The following is a 22,342-nucleotide window of genomic DNA, read 5'->3' on the forward strand; positions in this document are numbered from 1 at the left end:
GCGGAGCAGCGCCCTCGCCCGACGGCGAGCCCGGCCCGGAGCCACCGCATCCATCGCGAGCCGGGAGATGGGATGTGCCCGGCCCGAGCCATCACATCCATCCTCAGCCGGGAGATGGGATGTGCCCGGCCCGAGCCATCACATCCATCCCGAGCCGGGAGATGGGATGTGCCCGGCCCGGAGCCATCACATCCATCCCGAGCCGGGAGAGGGGATGTGCCCGGACCGAGCCATCACATCCATCCCGAGCCGAGAGATGGGATGTGCCCGGCCCGAGCCATCACATCCATCCCGAGCCGAGAGATGGGATGTGCCCGGCCCAGAGCCATCACATCCACCCGCCCGCGATGAGGAGAGCCGGCCCGGATAGGGAGCTTCTCTTCAGGGGTGCTCGCTGCTCCCGTTTCTGCCCTGAGCTCGCTGTTCCAGCTCTGCTTTCTCCCCAGGGCCATGATAAGGGGCCAGCGTGCGGGGAGATGCAGCCCGTGTGCCTGCCCTGAGCAGGGCTGAGATAACCCCTCGGATCCCGGGAACAAGGGGAGAGCTGAGGTTGCCGGGCAGGTTAACACACTGCACATCTCTGGTTTGCATCGGCTTCGAGCACGGCGCTTTCAGGGAGTTTCGGTCTCTGTGTTCCCCTCCAGGGAAGCAAAGGCACTCGTGCTGTGCTGTGCCATGCCGTGCCGTGCCGTGCCGTGCCGTGCTGTGCCGTGCCATGCCATGCCATGCCATGCCATGCCATGCCATGCCATGCCATGCCATGCCATGCCATGCCATGCCATGCCGTGCCGTGCCGTGCCGTGCTGTGCCATGCCAGGCCGTGCTGTGCCATGCTGAGCCATGCTGTGCCATGCCATGCCGTGCTGTGCCATGCCATGCCGTGCCGTGCCATGCCGTGCTGTGCCATGCCATGCCATGCTGTGCCGTGCTGTGCTGTGCTGTGCCGTGCCGTGCCGTGCCATGCTGTGCCATGCCGTGCCATGCTGAGCCATGCTGTGCCATGCCATGCCATGCCGTGCCATACTGAGCCATGCTGTGCCATGCCATGCCATGCCATGCTGTGCCATGCCGTGCCATGCTGTGCCATGCCGTGCCATGCCGTGCCATGCCGTGCCGTGCCATGCCATGCCATGCCATGCCGTGCCATGCCATGCCATGCCATGCCATGCCATGCCATGCCATGCCATGCCATGCCATGCCATGCCATGCCATGCCATGCCATGCCATGCCATGCTGTGCCATGCTGTGCCATGCCATGCCGTGCCATACTGAGCCATGCTGTGCCATGCCATGCCATGCTGTGCCATGCTGTGCCATGCCATGCCATGCCATGCCATGCCATGCCATGCCATGCCATGCCGTGCCATCCTGAGCCATGCTGCAGCAGCATGGCAGCTGGCTCCCGTCTCTCTCGCTGCTTGAGTCTGGACACAGAATGCTCACAGATTTGTCTTTGTGCTTTATTGGGGCCAAAAGTTCTCTGGTTCAAGGTGCATGATGACAGAAACCGTTTTATAAAGCTTTAATTTTGCAGAGTTTTAAACTTAATTTAGCATTTTTTTCCCCCTTTCCCTTGCAAGCAGAAGCGGCCCCTGCTGTACTTGGGGCTGTAAGGGGATTTGTGCCCTTTTTGTGGGGTCAGGGATCCCCTCTCCTATCCCCCAGGGTGAAGAACAGGGAGGCTTGACCAGAGAGTGTCCTCAAATCCCTGAGCTCCCCAAACGGAGATGGTCATGGCTGGAGGAGCTCCCGGAGGCGCTGGTGCCCCACAGCTCCCGGGCACGACCGGGCACCGCAGCTTCTGCCCAGGGCCAGCGATTTCCCAGCCAGCCCCAAAGGGCTTTGTCTCGCTGTCAGCTCTGCTCAGACCTTCCCTCTGTGCTCCTGCCGGCTGACCTGAGAGCGGCTTGTGAAACGAGCAGAGGTTTTGTCCTCTAAACCACAGGCAGAGGTTTTGTCCTCTAAACCACAGGCAGAGGTTTTGTCCTCTAAACTTTTCCGTGGCTGTTGGTGCAACACTTGTGCCCTGGGCTTGGAACACGGGCAGCCCCCGCAGCCCTTCACTGCAGACGTTTTGATGCCGTGCTGGTGCCAGTGGAAGCCTTCGTGCTGTGGGAAATGGGCAGCCCTGACAGCGAGGGATGCTCTGGAGGGAGGAAAATAATCCCCCAAAATAGCAGCAGGTTTAACTTGAACAAAACAGAAATCTTCTGAAAAGCCAGGGAATGGCAAAGTCTGATCTGTGTTCCAAATGGCTTTTGTCTGTGCTTCGTAGCTTCTGGTCATGTGCTGCAACAATCCTCTAAACCTTCTCACTCTGGAAACCAGACAAACAAAGGCCTTCTCTGCACTACCAGGGAACGGATTTATTTCTCTCTGTGTCTTTACAGTTCCTCAAACACAATAGGGACCTCTATTTGGGGTCGCTTCCTGAGACATGAGGGTAATACCAAATCTCTGCATCCACACAGTTTTGCCACCCAGCGGGACCATGGCTGGGAGCTGGATGAGGTGAGGGCTGAGCCCACTCCTCCCTGTGTGCAGAGGGCAGGTATGGCTCTGCCTCCTCCTCACACACGGAGCCAGAGACCTTTTCTGTGGTGGCAGCTGGGTGTCTTGTCCTCGTGAAGTTTGGATACTCCATATCACATATTCCAGGCTATTTCAGAAAATGCTTGTTTTGACAGTGGCAGCAATGTTCTCCATCAACTAATTCTGTACATCTTTGGAGTTTGTGTTTCAGGTGAGGAGCTGGAGGTTCCACCAGCATTCTCATCCATCAGGCTCCTGTTTGGGCCCCCACACAGGGATGTGTGACCACTGGTGCTGGGCTCCAGCAGAGGGGAAGGGAGAGGAATGGAGCAAACTGGGGAGGGAAGTAGATTTTGGCTCTGAGAGTGCTCCTCTGGGTTCAGTTCTGATGTGCCCATCTGGATCTTCCTTGGATCCTCAGGTGGTTCTTCCCCTGTATGAGTGGCCCAGGATCCACAGAGCAGGGGGCACACAGGAGGCAGAGGGGAGCTTGTAGGACTGTCGCACCTGCCCAGATCAAATATGTGAAAGCCCCTGGATTTCTTGTGCCTCAGTGCTACCAGAGGGCAAGGCTCCCTCTCACCCAGCTCCTTCCTGTCTGGCAAGGCCTGTGGGCTGCTGGGGGACTGGCAGAAGGTCATGTCCACAGTCAGGAGGTCTTGCTGGAGTTTGGGAGGTGACCCACGCCTCATTACCTCTGCTGGGACCCGGCATGTGACCCGGCACAGCCTCCGGCAAACAGAGCACTTTGTTCTGACCCTTTGCACTTCCCAGCCAGCGAGCTGCCCTCTAATCCCCCAGGGAGGGATTTCCTCTCCCACCCCAGCTCCCTGTGCCTTGGTCCCCTCAGAGAGCGCTCCACGGTAATAATTTACTGCCTGCCACAAGCCACTCCTTCGGATTTTTTCTTCGACCTTCAGACTGCATTGCCAAAATAAAAACAACAGGAGGGAGAGCGGTACGAGCTGCTTCCCACAGCGAGAGTGTGGCAGTGCCTCCAGCCCTGCTGCCGGATCCCAGGAGCCCTGTCTCAGGTAATGGCCATTTGCTTTCTCTGGGATGATTGTGACTTTCCCCTCTTTTAATGAGTTCCTGAAGCTCCTTGGGAGCAGCAGAGGGTTTTGTGAAGGACTTTGCTGCCAGGAGCCTGGCTGGCCTGTGGAAGAGCTGCTCCCCAGGGCCAGCAGCTGAGGTGGAGAGGGGTTGAGTTCCAGCAGTGGGGTTGTTTCCCAGCTCTGGAGAAGTCCAGAGAGGAGATGAGCAGCCTCCTTGCTGCCCCTGTAATCTAGCTGGGAAAATTTCTGGCATTAGCTCTGCCTCTCCCAGGAAACTTCCACCAAAGGAACTTCCATCACTCTGCTTGTCCTTGTAGCCCCTCATCAGCTCACCCGGGTGAGCTCCTGTGAGGAGCACATGTGAGTGCTCCTGATCTGGGTAATTTCAGAGGCTGGCAGATCAGCAGAGGCCAGCTGTGTCCCCATGTGTGTCCCCATGTTCCTGGGCCACCCACACGTGGAAAGGAGCCTGGGGCTCCACTGGGATTTGCAGCCAGCAGCAGAAAGGTGATGTTTACACCAGAAATTTCAGGTTGTGTTGGCTGTGGTCTCCTGGGCTGTGAGAGTCTCTGAGGCCAGGCCTGGTGAAGCTCAGAAACCAGACAGAACATTCCCAAACCCCTCTCTGGCAGGACAGAGAGGGCTGTTCCTGCTCAGTTCCAGAGCAGGGGACAGAGCTGGGCTTGGCAGGTTTCAGGACAGCTCTGCTGCTCTTGCACAGGGGCTCACAGGTCCTGGCAATGCCTTGAGCCAGCTTGGACAGGGCTGCTCGCTGCATCCAGTGCGGCTGCACTGTCTCCACGCTTCTGGAGACAACCTCTGGCTGTGCCAGCACCATCTGATTCCCGTGGATACAAAGGGTTGAGAACATGGATCCCATGCAGCAGAGGTGGAGCTGGCAGCTCTCAGGGATGGAGCAGGCAGAGGGGAGGCATTCCCACAGACACTGCACCCCCAGCTCCTCCTGACGGAGCCAGTGCTGTGCCAGCAGCGAGGGGCCTGGGTTTGGGCAGTGCAGCTCCCAGAGCCACCTGTGAGCTGCTAAACCCTGCTCAATCCAGCCAGGAAACTGCCTCTCTGCCCTTGTCCCACCAGGCTAGGCACACTGGGGCTAGGGGTGGTGGTCCTGTGTCACAATGACCTGTGCTGCAGGGGAAAAGAGGTATTCACCCCAAAAAAACAGGTTTTGGGGTTTGTGTTTTTTGGGTTTGTGGTTGTTTTTTGTTTTTTCTTGAAGGCCCTCATGCCCAGGCTGTAAAGTGTCCTGAAGTGCTGCTGGGAAAGAGAAGAGGGGACAGCAAGCAGGACAATTGAGCCTTCCACAAGGACAAGGCTGGCCAGGAGGGGCCACTTACAGTCAGGCTGCTTCCAACGGTGTGGTATTTATTCACTAAGACTGTGCCTACACTTGAAAAGCACTTGGGAGCAAAAACAAAGCCCCAGGCACTTAATTTAATGACAATAATAACCTCAGGAATTTGTTCCTCAGAAGATGTAAAGGCTCTACAAGAGATCAGTAATATTCTGCCACATTCACATTTACAGAAACAGAGGCACAAAATGCGGCAAGAGTTGCTCAAACCCTCCTTAGCCATCCTTTGGAATAAAAACCTGATCCCCAGTGGTCTCCTCTTGTCTCCTTTTTCCAAAACATGGGGAAACATCCCAGCACTTATGTGTGATTCCTTGGCAAAATCAAAGGCAAGACTTCAGGCAGAGCCCTGGTTTTTTGAAGCTGAAAGAAAAATGGAGAGGGGAAAAAAAAAAATCTTCTAAAGAGCTGCAATGATCATCAATAATCTATTTAATCTTTCATGAATCCTCCTAAAAGGAACAAATAGCCTTTGAGATTTTAAAGAACATCCTGTCCTGTCCTGTCCTGTCCTGTTCTGTCCTGTCCTGTCCTATCCTATCCTATATCCTATCCTATATCCTATCCTATATCCTATCCTATTCCACCCTATCTTAGCTCCTACCCAGCAGAGATAACTGAGTAGCCAAACATTTTAGGTCACCTTTCTCTGCAGATCCATGGATTGGATTTGCCTTGTGCTTTCTAGAGAAGTATTTGTTTTAGCCTTATCAGGACCTTCCCTGCAATTCCACTTGCTCAGGACTGTGTGGTTCCACTTCAGTGATACTTTTATGATTATGGTTATGGATATTGCTAGACAGGGAGATTGGGATTATCTTTCCCTGTAAAATAGAACATAAAATGTTGTCAGAAAGAGAGGGAGGTTATTTCTCTGTGTATAGAGAAAATGGGCTGGATCTGTTGTCCCCACTGGGTGTGTCCTGTCCTGGTAAAGCTGCAAATGTGGCTTTGCTGGGATGGTCCTTCCTGGAGGGATCCAATTCAGTCACAGAAGGACCACACAGCCCTTGACCCCTTATAGGGCTTGGGGAAGAGAAAGGCAGCTTCACTCCCGTGAGGAAAATGATGTTTCCAAGTATAGGCAATGTCTGGAGGCTCTGAGCTGTGCCAGTGCAGCTGAAAAAACCCCTCTCTGTGGCCAGAGCTTGTTCCCACCATGGCTTGGCTAGGTCCAGGCAGGAGGTGTGCACAGAAGGGGTTAAATTGCCCGAGAGCTGCTCCTCACCTTTGAACTCGGGTCCAGCCAGAGGTTTTCCTGGCACAGATGTGCTCTCTGGAGGACACAGAAGAGCAGCAATGCTGGCAAAACCCAGCGCTGACATCAGCAGCTCTCCAGCTTCAGCAGAATTGTTTAATTTTGTTTAGGAGTGTGTGAGTTCTGGGCAGGGGAATGGGCCAAGGCCAGTGCTGGTGTAAGGGGCCACGGTTACCTGGTGGCACCTGCAGGGACACGTGCCTGTGTGATGTGTGTGACACTCAGAAGTCCCTTCAGCGTGGCACTAAAGTGTCCTGCCATGGGCACGGGCAGTGATGGGGGAGGAACAAGAGCTGCTGCAGGGGGAGACTGTGGGCACACAGCACAGGACAAGGGCACAGCCTCACCTCTTACACATGGGGAGGGCAGGAGGCTAACCCTGCTCACACCTGCCTGTCCCACTCACGTCATCGTGATGATGACTGCTCACCCCGGTCACCTCTCCTGGGAGAGCCACAGGGCTCCACAGGCAAAGCCCTTTGCAGCTGCCCCAGGTGTCTGGTGGAGTCTGATGTTGAATTTCCAGTGAGGACCTGCCCTAAGCTGGGGATTTACTGGTGGGCCATGTGTCCCTGTGCTTCCAGAGGATGTTTTCTCCTGTGCCAGGGAGCCACTGGTGTCAGGGATGTCACCCTGGGTACAGCCAGGGTAAATTTGGTTTCAGCTCCTCAAAAGCATCTAAACTGCAGATCCTTTCCTGACAGCAGAATTACATGAATTTAAGAGGGTTTGAGTAAATTTCTTCTGTGTTACAGGAGCTAAACCTCTCAGCTCTCTTCCATTCCTTCTGTCCAGCAGTCCCAAAGTGCTTTGTCACTGGGGTGATGGCAGAGCCCTCAGTAACCTCCACCAGGCTGGATGCTGGGTGGGTGCTGCCCAGATGAGGGCCAGGAGCTGGCCTCATGTCCCAGAGCTGTGCCTGGCAGCCAGTGCTGCACCCAAGGACTCGTTCCTGCTCTTACTCCTGTGCCCTTCACCTTTGCAGACAGAGGAACATCTGTGTGCGCTGCTCCCCGAGGACAGCCGGAGCCGGCCGCTGAGTTCCTGCCCCAGCTGCAAGGAGAGGAGATTATTTCTGCTGGCTTATGTTCGTGGCCTGGATGGAGCTCTCCTCCACTGCCCTGGGCAAGACAAAGGGTAATGCTGCTGGGTGGCACTGAGCCCTGGGGATGCTGAGGCCATGGAGAAGGCTTCCCTGGCAGTCTCCTGCCAGTGTTGGGCTGCAGAGCCTGGTTCCCGTGGGACACACACGGGGGACTGGGCTGGGAGGGGATGTGGCAGCTTTGCCTTGCACACCCAGCCCTGGAGGGTCAGTGATCCTCACAGAGGGGGTAGGATGGACAAAACTGACCCAACATCACTTGGTCCATCGCTACCTGCTGTCAGATTAAGTGTTTTATGCACTTTAGCTGTTAAAATTTTCCTTACAGGATCCTCCTGCTTTCTCTTTAGACAGAAAGTAGGTTTTTAAGTAAAAATACCTTTTTCCATGGAAATTAAAATCAAGTATATTTTGTTAACAACACCGAGATTTTCATTAAAGAAACAAAAGCAGAAGGAACTGACTAGAAAATGTAAGTTAACTAATGAAATTATTCTGAAATTTGACTATTTCAATGCAAGTGGAGGCAAAGCTGGAGAAAAAAAAACAAGAGCTATTTCTAAAAGACGTCAATGCTGATAGCTTGAGAATATTGGCTGAGCAAAAAACCAGATTTTGACCTGAAAGCAGGTAATATTACAAACAAAATGCAGCTCCCCTCCCTTGTTACACATGACACCAAGGAGATGTTCCTGATGATCTCCCTCTGGTAGCTCTAGTCCAGGCTGAGGACCCATCCCTCATGAGGGTGGCCAGCCCTTCTGCTTCCCACAGCTCTGCTTTTACCTCCTTGCACCCAGCACTGAAATTGCTCTAGAAGCTTCTTTCATGGTGCTGCAGCTTCAGGCAGGGAGATTATATAGGAAACTACAGTGGAAGCAAAAAGTGACTGCTTTATTTTTAATGAAGAGAGAGAAGATATCAGCCCTTCTCCCGGGTCTCCTTTTGCTCAGAGCTCAGTCTCTGGTCTCTCAAATCACCAGGCTCTCCATGTGCTGCAAAGCACCAGCCTGGCTGCCCTGGCTGCAGCCCTCCAGGGTCCCAGTTTTGACCTCCCTCCAAACCTCTGGACAGAGGACAAATTTCCAGCTGACTTGTAAAAAAATCAGAACACCTGAGCTGCCTGCCAGGCTGTGATTTGTTCCTACCCACCACCTGCACCCCTTCCTTCCCACCCAAAGCTACCCCTCCCACCTAAATTCTAAAATACAGCTAGCAGGTGTTTCTTCATCTTTTGCAGCTGGTCAGCTTTTCCTGCTCTCTTTAAAGTGCTGCAGTGAGACACCAGAGGTGGTAGGCTTGTTCTGAGGAGCTGAGGGTGGTGTGCTTAGGGGCTAAATGAGGTGCTGCAGGAAACAAAGCTCTTCCCCTCTGGGTTTTAGGAAGGAGCGTTGGGCTCCTGGCCTGGCAGGGTGGGCTGGTGGAAGGATGGGGAATGAGAGGTCTCTGTGCTTGGCAGTTGTGGACTGCTTTCCGTGCTTCAGGACTCAGCCTCTGGGAGATGTGCTCCCAGGTATGTTTGATGACTTGTTTTCATGGAATGATTTTTTTGCAAAGTGCTTCAAGCTTTAGCCACCTGCTGTTTCCTTTAAGTTCTGCATGTAGCTTTTTCTCTAAAATTTTCAGGACTGGTTGTCTCCAGCTTGCCCTGAACCAGGGCTGTTTTGCTGGGTTCCTGCTCTGTTTTGTACTGTCCCTAGGCTGTAGAGAACAGGGTCTGCAGGAGAAAATTGGACAAGCCAGAAGCTCTCCAGAGGGTGGATAAAAAAGCTTCCTGAAATGCAGAAGGGCTTTAAAGTCTTTCCTGACCTCTTCCTGGACTTGCTGTAGTGTCTCAATGGGAACAAAAGTGGAGTTCAGTACTAGCTTGCAGCTATCTCTTAGATCTGTAGCAGGGGAAAACTTGAGCCTTTTTTTCTCTCTCCAGTAAAAGCACGTGTTTGGAGGAATCCTCCTTCCCACCTCCCTCCCTGCTCCTCTCTGAGCTGAAACTGGGGCATCTCCCCCTTAGGCTGTGAGCTGCCCCTGTGCTGGGTGAGAGCTGTGGGCTGCCCAAAGTGCCCCTCCAAACTCTTCCTCCAGAGCATCGCCTGCTGTCCCAGTGCCAGCCCTGCCAGGCCTGTCCATGCTGGCAGCCAGCCCTTCCCGGAGCAGGAGGGGATGAGGGACTGGCTCAGAGGGGTTTGCAATGTAGGTTAGGCAGGGAGGGCTGCCGAGAGCGGTGACATCAGGGAGGAGGGTGGGAGCAGCCCGCAGATGACGAGTCTATGAGGTTGTGTCTCCGTGCAAGGTACGCGTTGCATTAGTAATGTGTTTGTAGCAAATAACGCTGGGCTAGCATGGGAATGTGGGTCACCACTGCCAGAACTGTGAGAGGAACGGGGAGCTGCTCGTGCTGTGCTGCAAACGTATGTTACTGAGGGATGTGTGGTGGGGGGAGATTTAGCTGCAGGAACTGCTCCAACTTGTAAGTAGCAGCTTTCTGTTGTGTGAGCGGGTACTTCCTGCCTGGGGATGCCTGTGGCCAGGAGTTGGGGTGAGATGGTCTTTCAGGAGGGGGCAGTGGGGTTCAGGGGTTTGTGTTCCTGATGTGTAATAGTCATGTTATATTGGGGAACTCCTAGACTTGCTTGCCGATGCTCTCTGTGGCCCTAGCTGTGCCTGGAGCATCCATGCTGCACCAGCAGGCACAAGGAGGGATGCAGCCGGGCATGGATAACCAAGGATTCCAGCGTATCTTCGTGACCTAGTTCTGGTTCTGTTGTTCAGTGTCTGAGCTCAGGAAATCTTGGTGCTTTAGGGGGAGTAGGGTTTGTTAGTGATAAGGAAAAGCCTGCTTGACTGCCTGTGAGATTTAAACCACTAAACAACCTGGTTTGGAAGGAAGAGTTGGGCTGGGGAAGGTGGCTCTGAACTTGAACAGAATGTGATTTGGGGTGGGGCGTTACACATCCTAAAAATGGGTATGGTGTTTCAGTGCCAGAGACTTTAACCTCAGAGCAAGTCCTTCTAATGAAAAAGCTGTGCTGGAAAAGGCTGCCCTTGGTCAACAGGGACTTGTTGAGCAGCTTCACTTCCAGCAAAGAGGCAGTGGAGCAGAACAGGGCTGGTGGAGGGAGGCAAGAATGGGCTGCCAGGCTGGAAGGGGCTCCTGCCCAGCAGCAGGTTGCTAAAACAGGCTTATTTAAGCCCCTTGGAGCATGTTGGGAACTTGCCCTGTATCTCGTGCTGCTGGTATATACCTCCAAGGCATGTGGATGTGTTTCCATGGCTTGCTCGTGTGCTCTCCAAGATGCCCAAGCTGTGGTATTTCCATCTGTGCCTGAGTCATTATTTCCCCCAAACCAGGGATCAGATCAGGGGCTGGCAAACTGAGGCCAAACCCAAGCTTCTGGGGTTTCAGATTTGGAGGAAATGGGCTGTATCAGCTGATGGAGCTGCAGGCAGCGAGCAGGACTGAGGTGTTAGGCTGGGGTCCTCTGGCAAGAGGCTCCTGAGCAGGGGTGGGAACCTTCACTCCTCTCCCTACTGCTGCCTTCTGCAGCTCGGGGCTTGTCCACACACACCTGTGAGTCCTGTGCCAACCTCCTCCCAGGCCTGGGTCCTTCAGTGAGTGCTGTCTGCTCAGAGACAGCAGCAGCAATGTCCTTCTGCTGTGGCCATGGTATCTGCCCAGCCTGTCCAGCAACCCTGAGGCAGGTGTGGGATGACCTTCAGCAGACCTCAGCGAGCCAGGGAGAGCCAGGCTGTCAAGGAAAGGACTATGCCCAGTGGGAGGAGATGGGGCTTGATCTGTCTGGGTGCTGCCTGTGTGCTGTCCCTGCTGGTGGGTGCCAGCTGGGACAGGATCTTGGACTTGCTGCAGGGTAAAGTATGGACAAGGTCAGGGGCCCAGACCAGCCTGATGTCGTAAGTTCTCCCCCTGCATGTGTTGTGGGCTTTGCTTTAAATTCCTGCTCTGCCTTTCTCATCCATTCAGAAACTCTAAACAGCTTAGTTTTTTGGCTGTTCATCAGAGCTGCCCCCAAATCCCAGATCTGCTGGTGGGGCCAGTTCAGGAGCTCTCAGGGGCTCTCAGGACCCTCTGCCTGGCAGATCCAGAGAACCATGCAGGAAGGACTCTGTTATGGGCTTGTTTGCCTCAAAATTCATTGTCCTACAAAATCCTTGTCCAGGGAGATGGGCTCTGGCAGTTGGTGTTGTCCATTCCTTGGTCTGGAGAAGAGCTGTTCCAGGGTGACAGCTTGCTTGTGTCTGTAAAGCCCCTTCTGTTTTGATGGAGAGGGAAACACATGTTTCTGTGAATGTTTTGATTCTTGCTTTCCCTTTGGTGGCAGAACTGAGGAGTGAAGCTGACTCTTGAAGTGATTTTGGTGTCTACTCCTAAGCAAAGCAAGGAACTCCTCTGTACAGGCTGCGCTCCTTGGGCTTCCCTCTGGCTCATCCTGTGCAGCAGGGAGCAGGCCCAGGGCTTCCTCTCTGTGAAGGGAGAGGTGGTGATGATGATGAGCGGTGGCAACTGCCTGCACAGCTGAGCAGCAGGGATGCTCCATGGCGGGAATCCCAGCTTCTGGCGCTGGCTGTGTGTCCTTGGGCAAGTCACTCCTGTGATGTGTGTGTGCTGGCTTACCTCCTGCAGGGCCTGAAAGGTTTCATTCACGTCCCTAATTACTCACAGAGTCCTGAATGAAAGGGACAGTGGATGTGCCAAGTGTGTGACATATCCCAGTACAACCTCATCCTTGTAAACACTCTCCTTGTCCCCCCTGGAGGCACAGGGGTGCCTTGGGAAGGTTTGACAGTGGTGCTTTAGCCTGAGTCCCCTCGGCCACCAGAAAGGGTGTCTGTTTTGAGGCACTCATCCCTGTCCTGTGAGCTATTGAGGGCTCCTGGTGAGGCTGGGAGGGAAGATGTCCTGGTTCCTATAATTTCCTGGTTATTTTGGTATGTGAGTGGAAGGGGGAGGAGGGCGGCTGTGGAGAGAAGAGCAAGGTCAGTGAAGAACAAATGTGCCTCTGTGCACTTGTGATCACGCTGCCAGCTAATCGGCTTCGGTGCTCCAACTTTCCTCACAGAACTCATCAAGCACGGCCGGGAGAGGATAGAACAAACCATCAAGGCCTCTGGCTCCAGGCTCTGCTCATAGTGAGTATGAAACCCTCCCAGTGGGATGGGAGCCCTTTAACAGCTCAGCCCGGTAGGCCCTGTGCTGGCTGGGTGGTGGATGGAGCTGGCTGGCACCGGGCAGATGTGGGCAGTCCCTGACACAGCCGCCAGTATCTGCTGCTGCCCTGCAGCTCCTGCCGTGCTCAGCCTGGCTGTGCAGGGGGGGTTTCTTTGGGATGGCTGGGGGTCTGTGCCTGGTGGTGTGTGGGGGCAGACAGTGGCAGCACCCACAGGTGAGATGTGGGGAGGCTGGTGGGGTCTTTGGGCTCCCTTTTTGGGAGGGGTAGGGCAGAGGGTGGCTGTGGGGATGAGAGCCTTCAGAGCCTTGTGAAGTGTGTGTATGAGAGTGTGGTGGGGCTGAGGGGGAGTCTCAGCTCTCTGGGGTAGGGGAGAAGGGAGCAGAGATGTTTTGTTCGTGTAATCTTCTTAATTCTGGCTTTTGCAAAGAGCATAGGGGAACCCTTAAAACCAAAGGGAGGAATCCCTGAGGCAAGGGTCACCCACCCCCAGTGATGCTGAGGCAGGATGGATCTGAAACAACAAGTGTTCAAGTCTGGCTCCTCTAGCCCCAGAAAAAGCTGCACTGGGCAGGCAAGAGGTCTTTAATGCCTCTGCTCACCGAGCCTGCTGTGGCAGCTCCTCTTCCCTGCAATGCCAACAGCCCCAAGCTGCCCTTGTCTGACCTGGCCTAGGGAGCAGGCTCTGGCTGCTGCCAGCCCCATGGACCATGGTGGTTGAACCTAGCTGGACTCTCCTGGCTGCCTTGTGAGGATACTCATTGGGCTGCAGCATCCCTGTGCAGTGGGGAGGGGGCTGCATCTGCCTTGAGAGGGGTCTGGCCATGCCCAGGAGAGCTGTGACTTCACCTGGCCTGGTGCTGTGTTGCTGCTGGGGTTGTGCTGTTCCTCACGTGCTTGTGCAGCCTGTGCTATTGCAAGTCAGGGGCCAACATTAGATATTGCATATACTTGTTCACCCAGAACTCCTGTTTCCCTGACCTGCTGTCAGCACATGCTGCTCCCTGCCTCCCCCAGGGTGTGGGCATCCCATCCTTTGGGGATAGCAGTGCTGGGGAGCTCAGCTGAGCTCTCCTGTGATGGAAGGGGTACACACACTGGAGTTTGCACTTCTTCCTGCCAACCTGTGAAGCTGTTTCTCTCTCAGATTTTGTATTCAACACTGCCTTCCTCTTCTTTTCCAAGTGCTGAGCGAGTTGTGTTTTTAATGGATCGTTCCCGGAGCCCAGACAAAAGCAGCCAGGTGAGAGCATGGCTCTGAACAAGCAAATCCTCACCTTTGGGACAAAGGGGGCTGGTGCCTTTAGGTGAGAAACAAGGAGAGAGAGCCTGTGTTAGCCTGCTGGGAGTCTTACTGCTGCCCTGTCCTGTGAGTGATGCTGGGTGGAGAAAAACAGAGAGGCCCTTTTGGACAAGGCATGGTGTTCCCAGAGTCTGGGGAGAGTAAGATTCCTAGGGAATGGGAAGAGGAGGAAGAGCACGTGTGTATGTAGCCCCTTGCCTTTGGAAAGAGGGAGGCTGCAGCTCTGTGGTGCTGGGTGTGCACAAGGCCATATAAAGTGACCTTAAATGTTTGCTGAAGTATCTGATGGGTGTTTTATCAATGGCTCTGTGTGAGGGATGCTGTGTTGAGAAAGATAATAGCATAGTCCTTATGACTAAAATTCTTGTTATCTTCTCTAGCCTTCAACACCAACTGACAACATCAACCTCGGACCTTCTGCTAACCCCAAGTAAGTTTGCCAGCAAAGCCAGGTAGGGCGTGGAGTGTGAAGAGCACTGGCAGGGGATGCAGATGGTGCCTGTGTGTCACAGGGTGGTGTCTGCAGGAGTCTGGACAATTACATTTCTCGCCCTTTAACACCACATGTGTCAGCAATGCATCAAGACTAAGATTCTTCCAAGACTAAGCTGCAGCTGGTACTTGTTACAATCATCCTCTCCTGTCCATGTCTGTAGCCCCTTGTCCCTTTTCTTTTGAGATGTGTAAGGGAAGGTCTTCCTCATCACTGCTGGCTTCCTGACTATCCTCCTCTAGAAACAGGGACAAGCTGTGTCCCCTGTAAAGGCGTCTCCTTGTCCTTCCAGGTGCTGTCCCTGCTTCTGCCTCCAGCCCTTGGGGTGCTGAGGGGCTGCTCATGCTCTGCAGGGCGCACCAGCACACACAGTGTGAATCCTGAGCTGCCTGGGAGCGAGGGTCACCTGCCAGCGCCCTTTAATCCCTTTCACAAGCACTCGTTTTTCCAAGCAGGAACTTTGCTTTGATGGTGGTGTTACTGTTGCATGTTTCTCTCCCTGAAACATTAACTTGTTTTATTCTTGCCCAACAGTGCCAAGCCAACAGACTTTGACTTCCTGAAGGTTATTGGCAAAGGAAGCTTTGGAAAAGTAAGTGGGCTTGTGCAGGTGGGCTATAACTGTTTGGAGGCAACTTGGAATGAAAATGTGTTGCTGAAGGAGCTTCTGGCTGTGTCCTTTGCTTGCCCCTCTCCTGAGGTGTTTGGCCTGAGTGGGACTGAGACTAAATAAATCCTGAGATACTGTTATAAGTAGTACATTCTAATTTTAAGGTCATTCAACCTCTCGAAGGACTGAGGAGTGAGGTGTTTTATGCTCAGGGTGTTGCTGGTAAGAGCTTGATTTGAAGTAAGTTTTGAACTTTTCCAGCAAAAGATCTCCAGAGAAAGCTTGGAGACAGCCAGGATTCACTTTAAATGGGACTGACCTGAAATGCTCCAAAATGATTTTCTATTGGATGTCTAGGAAATATATGTGGAGATAGAGTGCTTTTCTTGTGGCAATGAAGAAGTGCTGGGAATTGAGAGGGCTGGAGCTTGGTTTTTAAAACCCTGTACTTGTCCCTCTGAAGTAGTTTTCTGTGAATAATCACTCACAGGAGTGTTGAACTAATGTGGAAACACCAAGGTGAGACAGACAGCTGTGAGCAGGACCTTCTGTTGCAGGTTCTCCTGGCCAAGCGCAAGTGTGACGGGACTTTTTATGCGGTGAAAGTCCTGCATAAGAAAACTATCCTCAAGAAAAAGGAGGTATGTGTGCTCTCCTGGGCTATTCTGGAAACTGTGGTCAGTGTATGGGCTCTCTGGGTAGTGCAATGGGGGTACCTGGCATTCAGGTAGGCAGTTCATATGTTAAACATGGATTTGCCTGTGCCATGAGAACAAAAGAAGAGATTAATTAGGTCAGCTAGGAGGGAGAGATTCTCTTTTTGGGGCTGGAAATGACCCTTGTGGGCTCCCAGCTTCCACCTGTTTTGAAAGCAGCAGTGAGCCCTTAGGGCAGGCTGGGCTGGATCCTTACCTGAAACCTTAATGCCTTGCCTGCTTTTTGATAGCAAAACCACATCATGGCAGAACGCAATGTGCTCCTGAAAAATGTCAAGCACCCCTTCCTTGTGGGACTCCACTACTCCTTCCAGACCTCAGAGAAGCTTTACTTTGTGCTTGACTATGTAAATGGAGGAGAGGTGAGTGCACTTACAGGCTTTGGTTTAATCCTTTTTAGTCCTTCACAAATTTGCTACTTTATTTAAAGCTATTTCTTGTCAGAAGACGATGATGTTGAGGGATAATGTTGTTCTGACTGCTGGCAAGAAGCAACCAGGAATACCTGGCAGGATACCTCACCTGTAAATTGAGTCAAGATCTTGCTGGCTATGACCTGAGCCAGAAGACTCCTAAAGTAAAAATTCTGAGAAAAGGAATATTGAGTCATCTCAAAATGCTATGGAGAATATGGGAAATATTTGTGTAGGTGAGCTTTAGTGAAACCGCTCTGGATCCATGTCTAGTGCTTAGGGGTGATGCCATTGCAACTTCCTAGACTTTTTCTGTCCAGTGGAAGTTTACCTTTCTCAGCTGTCTTTCTGTGCTAGCTGAAACTGGCTGGGAGATATTGTTAAGGAGGATATTTTGCCCAAATCAAGTTCATGTTGGGGACCTTTGCATGTTCAGCTTTCTGCATGTACCACTTCTCATGGCTGTACTACTGCTGTAATCTGCCTGTGGGTTGTAGTAAAATAGGAGCTTAATCAGGTCAGCAGATGATGGGAGCATTTGTGAATTAATTAATATTTGTGAATGATGAGGAGGAGAAGTTAAGCAGTTTCTAGAAAGGTGTTTGGATTGTGTAAATTCACTTGGTTTGGGCTTATTTCATGCCATTCATCTGCTACCTGCTACAAATCACTTTTCACTTATATAGCTGGCTTTCAGCCTTGCTCCAGATTAGCCTTCATTTATTTAAAGGCATGAACAACTCTCTCACCTTCCCATAGCTCTTCTTCCACCTGCAAAGGGAGCGCTGTTTCCGTGAGCCCCGGGCCCGATTCTACGCTGCAGAAGTTGCCAGTGCCATTGGATATCTGCATTCCCTAAACATCATCTACAGGTTAGGCAGGGGCAGCAAGCCTGCCCAGACAGGGGGTGCAGAGTTGGGAGGGAAAGGGATTCACCAGGGAAGTGAAATGCAGGACTGGAGTAGCTGAGGAATGTCCTAGCCCAGACAAGGCTGCTGCTGGCAAACTTTACCCTGCAAGAGAGGACCTGATGGGCAATGAACCATTCTTCCCCCTTCCCAGTATCTGTCTGAGAGTTAAAGACATAAAATAAACCTGGCTCAATAAGTAAGAAATCCTCTCTCAAGTAACAATTTATGCATGGAAATGCAGGCTAACACCTGATCCTGTGTGAAAGCAGCCTATTTATGTTTGCCTGTATGTATACTGGTGGGAGTCTGCAATTTGGGAAGATCTTGGTGATCTGGATTGGGAGGCCTTGTAAGCCCCTGTTCTTAGCTGATGCTGTTTCATATACATGTTTTCTAAGTATCTGGCCAAATCTGCTCAAACAGCACTTTGTCTTGCAGGGACTTAAAGCCTGAGAACATCCTCCTGGATTGCCAGGTATATTCATGGCTTGAGCTGTCTTTCTGATGGCTTTAAAAAAAAAAAAAGGGCCATCAGCAGAGGGCTGTGGCTCTGCAAGCTGGACTACAGCTGACACCATGGCATGGATTTTGTCTGTCTGCCCCACTGCACTTGTGTGCAGATCCTGGAGGGATGAGTGGGTTTGCCCTCTGGAGAACTCCATGGTTTTGGGGCCCTTGGCTCATACCCAGAAGCTGGGACCTGACCTGTGGGCAGGAATCAGAGGGATGAAGAGAAAGTCACTGCTACAACTCTGGTGGTGACTGTTTTATAAATTGGCTCTGGGATAAAGCAGCAGAAAATCACAGGACTACTGGATCTCATTCATGGCTGTCTAGCTGCAGACAAATGAAAAAAAATAAGAAATCTAGACTTTATTTTTTCTACAGGCTCCAGTACCTGTACTATAGAATGAACATAAAGAGAGGGAGGGGGGAGGCAGATGAGCAATGGGGAACTAAAACCCAGATGAGAATTAATGCTTAGGAAAATCTTTGGAGATCTTGTCTCGTCTCCAGAAAGAGTGGGTCAAGTTAAATTTGTCTTTTCTTTAGGGACACATAGTATTGACAGACTTTGGACTCTGCAAAGAAGGAATGGAGCAAGAAGAGACAACTTCTACCTTTTGTGGCACTCCTGAGGTACTGCATGTGCTGGGGATTTGCTCTGACCTGAGGGCTGGAAATCTTCAGATACATGGTGCTCTGGGTCTTGGGCTTATGTGACACCTCAAAAAGTTATAGGCTCTCTGAGGTTGTCAGCCTGAAGCTGGAGTTCAAATAAGGCCTTCTCTATCCAGCAGACAGCTTTACCTGTAACAACACAGTAATTTTGGAGTATTAATGACCTTGATGCAGGGGCTCCTGCACTTGGAAATGGCCAAGCTTGTGAAAATAGCTGTGGAGGTGGAGACAACCTTGTCCCTGGGAGCAGGATGTTTGCCTGCTCTGAGACCCCAGAGATGCAGAACAAGGAACCTGCTGGTACTGGCATGCACAGGACCTTGCTGTGCTCTCCTGTGAGTCCTTGGTGCATACAGGAGCTGCAGAATGCCCTGCACAGAGGAGGGGACCAGGCTCTCCTCTGGAATGTGAACACCACTCAGAGGGGAGGAAATGCCTTTCCTCCAATGTACTCCAGCTGGGTTTTGGGAAAACCTATTTCCAGTCTGGCTTCTTGGAGGCTTTTTTGCTGGCTTCTTACTGAGCCTGGGGATTTTGGTAGCACTTCAGCCTAGGTAATATCCCTGTCCCACTGCTTTCCCCAGGCAGCCTGACAAATGGTCTGTAAATACAACATCTTTCAGCATTCAAGCTCAGCAGAATTTGGCAGGAATTCCCCTCCTTTTTCAGTGAGGTGTCACTTATGCAATAGCACAGCATGAAGCAAGCAGGAGTGTTTGAGCTTTGTTGTCTAGTTTTGGTGTGTGTTGGTGTTTTCCCATTCTAGATACAGCCTGATAGTACACAGAGGTAATTCTGTGGGAAACTGTTCTGCAGCCTGCTCAAATTTTTGCCTGTTGCTCCTTGATGGTGGCTCTTGGTAGCTTTGCTGTTTTGGACAGACTTACTGGGGCTGAAAACTGCACAGGAGCTTTTAGAGGTGTGATATGTCATAGTGGGACAGGATTGCTGGCTGAATTGTGGCAGGCAGCAAATGCTTGTAGAAGTCCTCTTGAGGAAGAGAACCTCCTGTAGCCTGGAAGGACACTTTGAGGGCTCTGGTAGGTGTCTCTCGACCCCATTGCTCCAAAGCAAGTGGAGAAATTATTAGATAATACTAGGAAAAGCATCTGTGTTTTCTTAATGCAGTTGCTCAAGTTGAGCTGCAGCCCGGTTTGGGACTAAGAAGGACAAAGCCCTTCCTTTATAATTTGACTCCAATATTTCCTTCTGACTTCTCAGTACCTGGCTCCTGAGGTGCTAAAGAAGCAGCCCTATGACAGGACAGTAGACTGGTGGTGCCTAGGAGCTGTCCTCTATGAAATGCTCTTTGGACTGGTAAGTTTGGAAATGGGCCGGTTTCCTTTACATTGTGGAAATTTTATTTGCAAAAGCTGTGGTGTGAGGTTGATCTGGTGCTCACAAGGTACTTGATAAACAACTAAATCCTGAATTAATGATCTGGTTCAACCCTACCACTGCCCTTTTGATGAGAGGTGTGGCAGGTCTCCCTCATTTACTCACTGCAGGACCCGTTTTGACCTGCAATGTGTCACTCCTTTGGGTAGCTCATGTTTTATCTGGTTGCTTCTCCTCTCTTTCAAATTAGCCTCCTTTTTACAGCCGGGATGTGTCTCAGATGTATGACAACATTCTGCACAAGCCACTACAGATCCAAGGAACCAAAACTGTGGCAGCTTGTGACATCCTTCAGGGACTTCTCCACAAGGACCAGAAGAGGAGGCTGGGTGCCAAAACAGACTTTGTAGGTGGCCTTCACTATATGAGCAGGAGGGAGGGAGGATGGAGAGGAAAATTTCTATTCTAAGCATTTCTTTCATAACAGCACTGCCTTGGAAAAAACCTTCCCACACAGTCTGTCCCTTCAGCCTCCTACAAGGGATACATGGGGTTGACTTGGATTTCCAAAGGGAGAGGGGTGGGGGCCAGCTAAGGACACCAGTGTGTGATGGGTCATTTCCCTTCAGGGCATTCCTGGACTAGGACCCCAATGTATTAAGGATTTGTGGATATGGGTTTGTGGTAACTTCAAGCCTTTCTTCAGCCACTTAGAGCTGTCAGATCAGGTGCTGGAAAAGGAGGGTTGGCAGAAGACTGACTTTTCCTTCCTGCTTTCTGTACAGCTTGAAATAAAGAACCACGTATTCTTCAGCCCAATAAACTGGGATGATTTATATCACAAGAGGATTACTCCTCCATTCAACCCCAATGTGGTAAGTGGGTAATTCTGTCTGTTTTACACATGGGATTCTTTCCAGATGCCTCATGGTGACACTGAGGATTCTGAGGGGTGGGGTGGGACCTGCAGATGCAGGTGGTGGCTCTTTTGGAAGAGCAGCTGTGTTGGACTGCCTGAACACAAGGGTCTGGTTTGGGTCTGTTCCCCCAATGATTGTGTCTCTGCTCCTTGGTTAGGCTGGCCCAGCTGATCTGCGACACTTTGATCCTGAGTTCACCCAAGAAGCCATCTCTGCCTCCATCACCCGCACACCTGAGCTAGCAGCCAGCAGCTCCAGTGCCTCAGATGCATTTTTAGGATTTTCATATGCACCAACTGAAGAGGACATTTAAGTTTTACAACGGCTTTGTGAAGCCATATTTTAAATGAATGGGTTTTATATTTTTGTTTTGTTTTTCCTTTTGAGAGGATTGGTACTATCCTTTGCTCATGGTTTAAGGAAATTGGCACTAACACACTAACTGGCTGGGATGGAACACAGATCTTAATTTTTGCTGTTTGGTGGATTTTCTCCCTAAATGAATATTTCCCTGCCAGGGGAAGTGGGACACTGACTATGATTTTCCCTGAGTGTCTTGTGCTGCTTGGCAGAATTGTATTCACCCTGTGGCTGTATCTATGGTTGAGGCATGTGCCATTATTCACATCAACAGCCATGTCCCTGTAACTGGACATATTTTTTTAATTTTTTTTTTTGTGAAACTATGGTCAGCTATGTCCAATGTCTTTCCAAAGCCCTCATCAGGAATGGAAAACTCTTCATATCACCATGAACAGTGGCTTCCTTCCTTTAGGTGAACTCTGTCAACTCAAGCTGCTTATCCTGGGCTGAGTGAAAAACTGTTCATCGTTGCTCCAAAGACATCTGCAGATCTGTAAATCCTGAACTGCACTGTGTTCTTTCATGCCAGCCTGATCTCTCTCAAAGTGAGAGGATCATCTGTCTGGTCCAGGATTGGGATGCTACTGAAGCCACACTGAGGCTGTGACAGAGGAACCAATGTGTATGAGGAAAATCCCAGACCAAAAAGGGGCTGGGGAAGGGGGCTGAGTTGATTGGAAAAAATGGAAATAACTTTATAGCTGACCTCTGCTTGGGGTTGGGGGGTGCTTTCACAGTGTGTGCTTGACTTGCCTCAGGCACACCAGCACTTACTGTGATGAGCACAGGGCAGTGAACAGTGAGTGCTGACCAGGCTCCAGCACTCACCTGAAAATGCCCATCACTGATGTGGAACAGTTATTTATTCTGCCTTAATTTAAGTGCTGGTGTATTCATTGAATGTCACTTCCCACATATTTTTTTAAGCTGTTGTGTGCTGTGGCTGTGGGGAGGACAGGGGGCTCAGAGCAACACGGGGATAAACAAGGGGCTGTCTAAAAGTTGTGTGATGCTCATGCTGTGGGGAACCTTGTGCTGGTACAACGGTGTATTGGTTTTTTTTTTTTAATCAGGCTCTATCTTGTATATGCTGAAGTCATTGGAAGTATGACATGGTTTATATTAAAGTTATAAACACTGATGTTGTTCTCTGCTTGTCCTGGATAAGAGGGGAAGGAGGGGGTTTGCTCTGTGCTGGGCCTGAGAGCATGATACTGCATGCAGAGTCACTAACACTGAAGGGTTTAAATTAAAGAGGAATTCCCTCATTTAATATGATCACAGAATCATGGAAGGCTTGAGGATCTTTAAGGCTATGGGTGAGGATCCCTTCTACTCTCCCACTTTGCTCCAAGCCCCATCCATCCTGGCCTTGGACCCGTCCATGGATCCAGGGGCCGCCACAGCTTCTGTGGGCACTCTGAGTCACGGCCTGCCCCCCTCACGGGGACGAACGTGCAGTTGTCAGGATTGGGATTTTAGTCACGAGCAAACTCGAAGGCCCAGGAACGTCAGGAGCGGCTTGAGGACAGCGGGACTGCTCCCGGCCATGCCAGGCGTGGGCTGGGGACAAGGGCCCGCCTGAGAGCGG

General features: G+C 51.5%; 1 protein-coding gene across 4 annotated transcripts; it reads left to right on the forward strand.

The window, feature by feature from the left end:
- The first annotated feature begins 3,152 nt into the window (after positions 1-3,152).
- Positions 3,153-21,892, forward strand: SGK2 (serum/glucocorticoid regulated kinase 2). 4 transcript variants are annotated; one of them, XM_023939933.2, is made up of 15 exons: positions 3,153-3,566; positions 7,203-7,354; positions 12,395-12,464; positions 13,688-13,745; positions 14,186-14,235; positions 14,833-14,890; positions 15,466-15,549; positions 15,855-15,986; positions 16,797-16,909; positions 17,387-17,423; positions 18,002-18,088; positions 19,352-19,447; positions 19,719-19,874; positions 20,254-20,343; positions 20,546-21,892. In XM_023939933.2, exons 2-15 carry the CDS (start codon positions 7,303-7,305, stop codon positions 20,699-20,701), a joined length of 1,239 nt encoding a protein of 412 aa, XP_023795701.2. In that variant the 5' UTR covers positions 3,153-3,566; positions 7,203-7,302; the 3' UTR covers positions 20,702-21,892. The 4 variants fall into 4 exon arrangements, with proteins under 4 accessions (XP_023795701.2, XP_023795698.2, XP_023795699.2 ...); XM_023939930.2 differs by having other exon boundaries at positions 3,479-4,961; XM_023939931.2 differs by lacking the exon at positions 3,153-3,566 and adding an exon at positions 6,973-7,082.
- The last annotated feature ends 450 nt before the right edge of the window (positions 21,893-22,342 follow it).

The sequence above is a fragment of the Cyanistes caeruleus genome, chromosome 16 (assembly GCF_971803275.1).
Source record: "Cyanistes caeruleus chromosome 16, bCyaCae1.hap1.1, whole genome shotgun sequence".
Lineage (NCBI taxonomy): Eukaryota > Metazoa > Chordata > Aves > Passeriformes > Paridae > Cyanistes > Cyanistes caeruleus.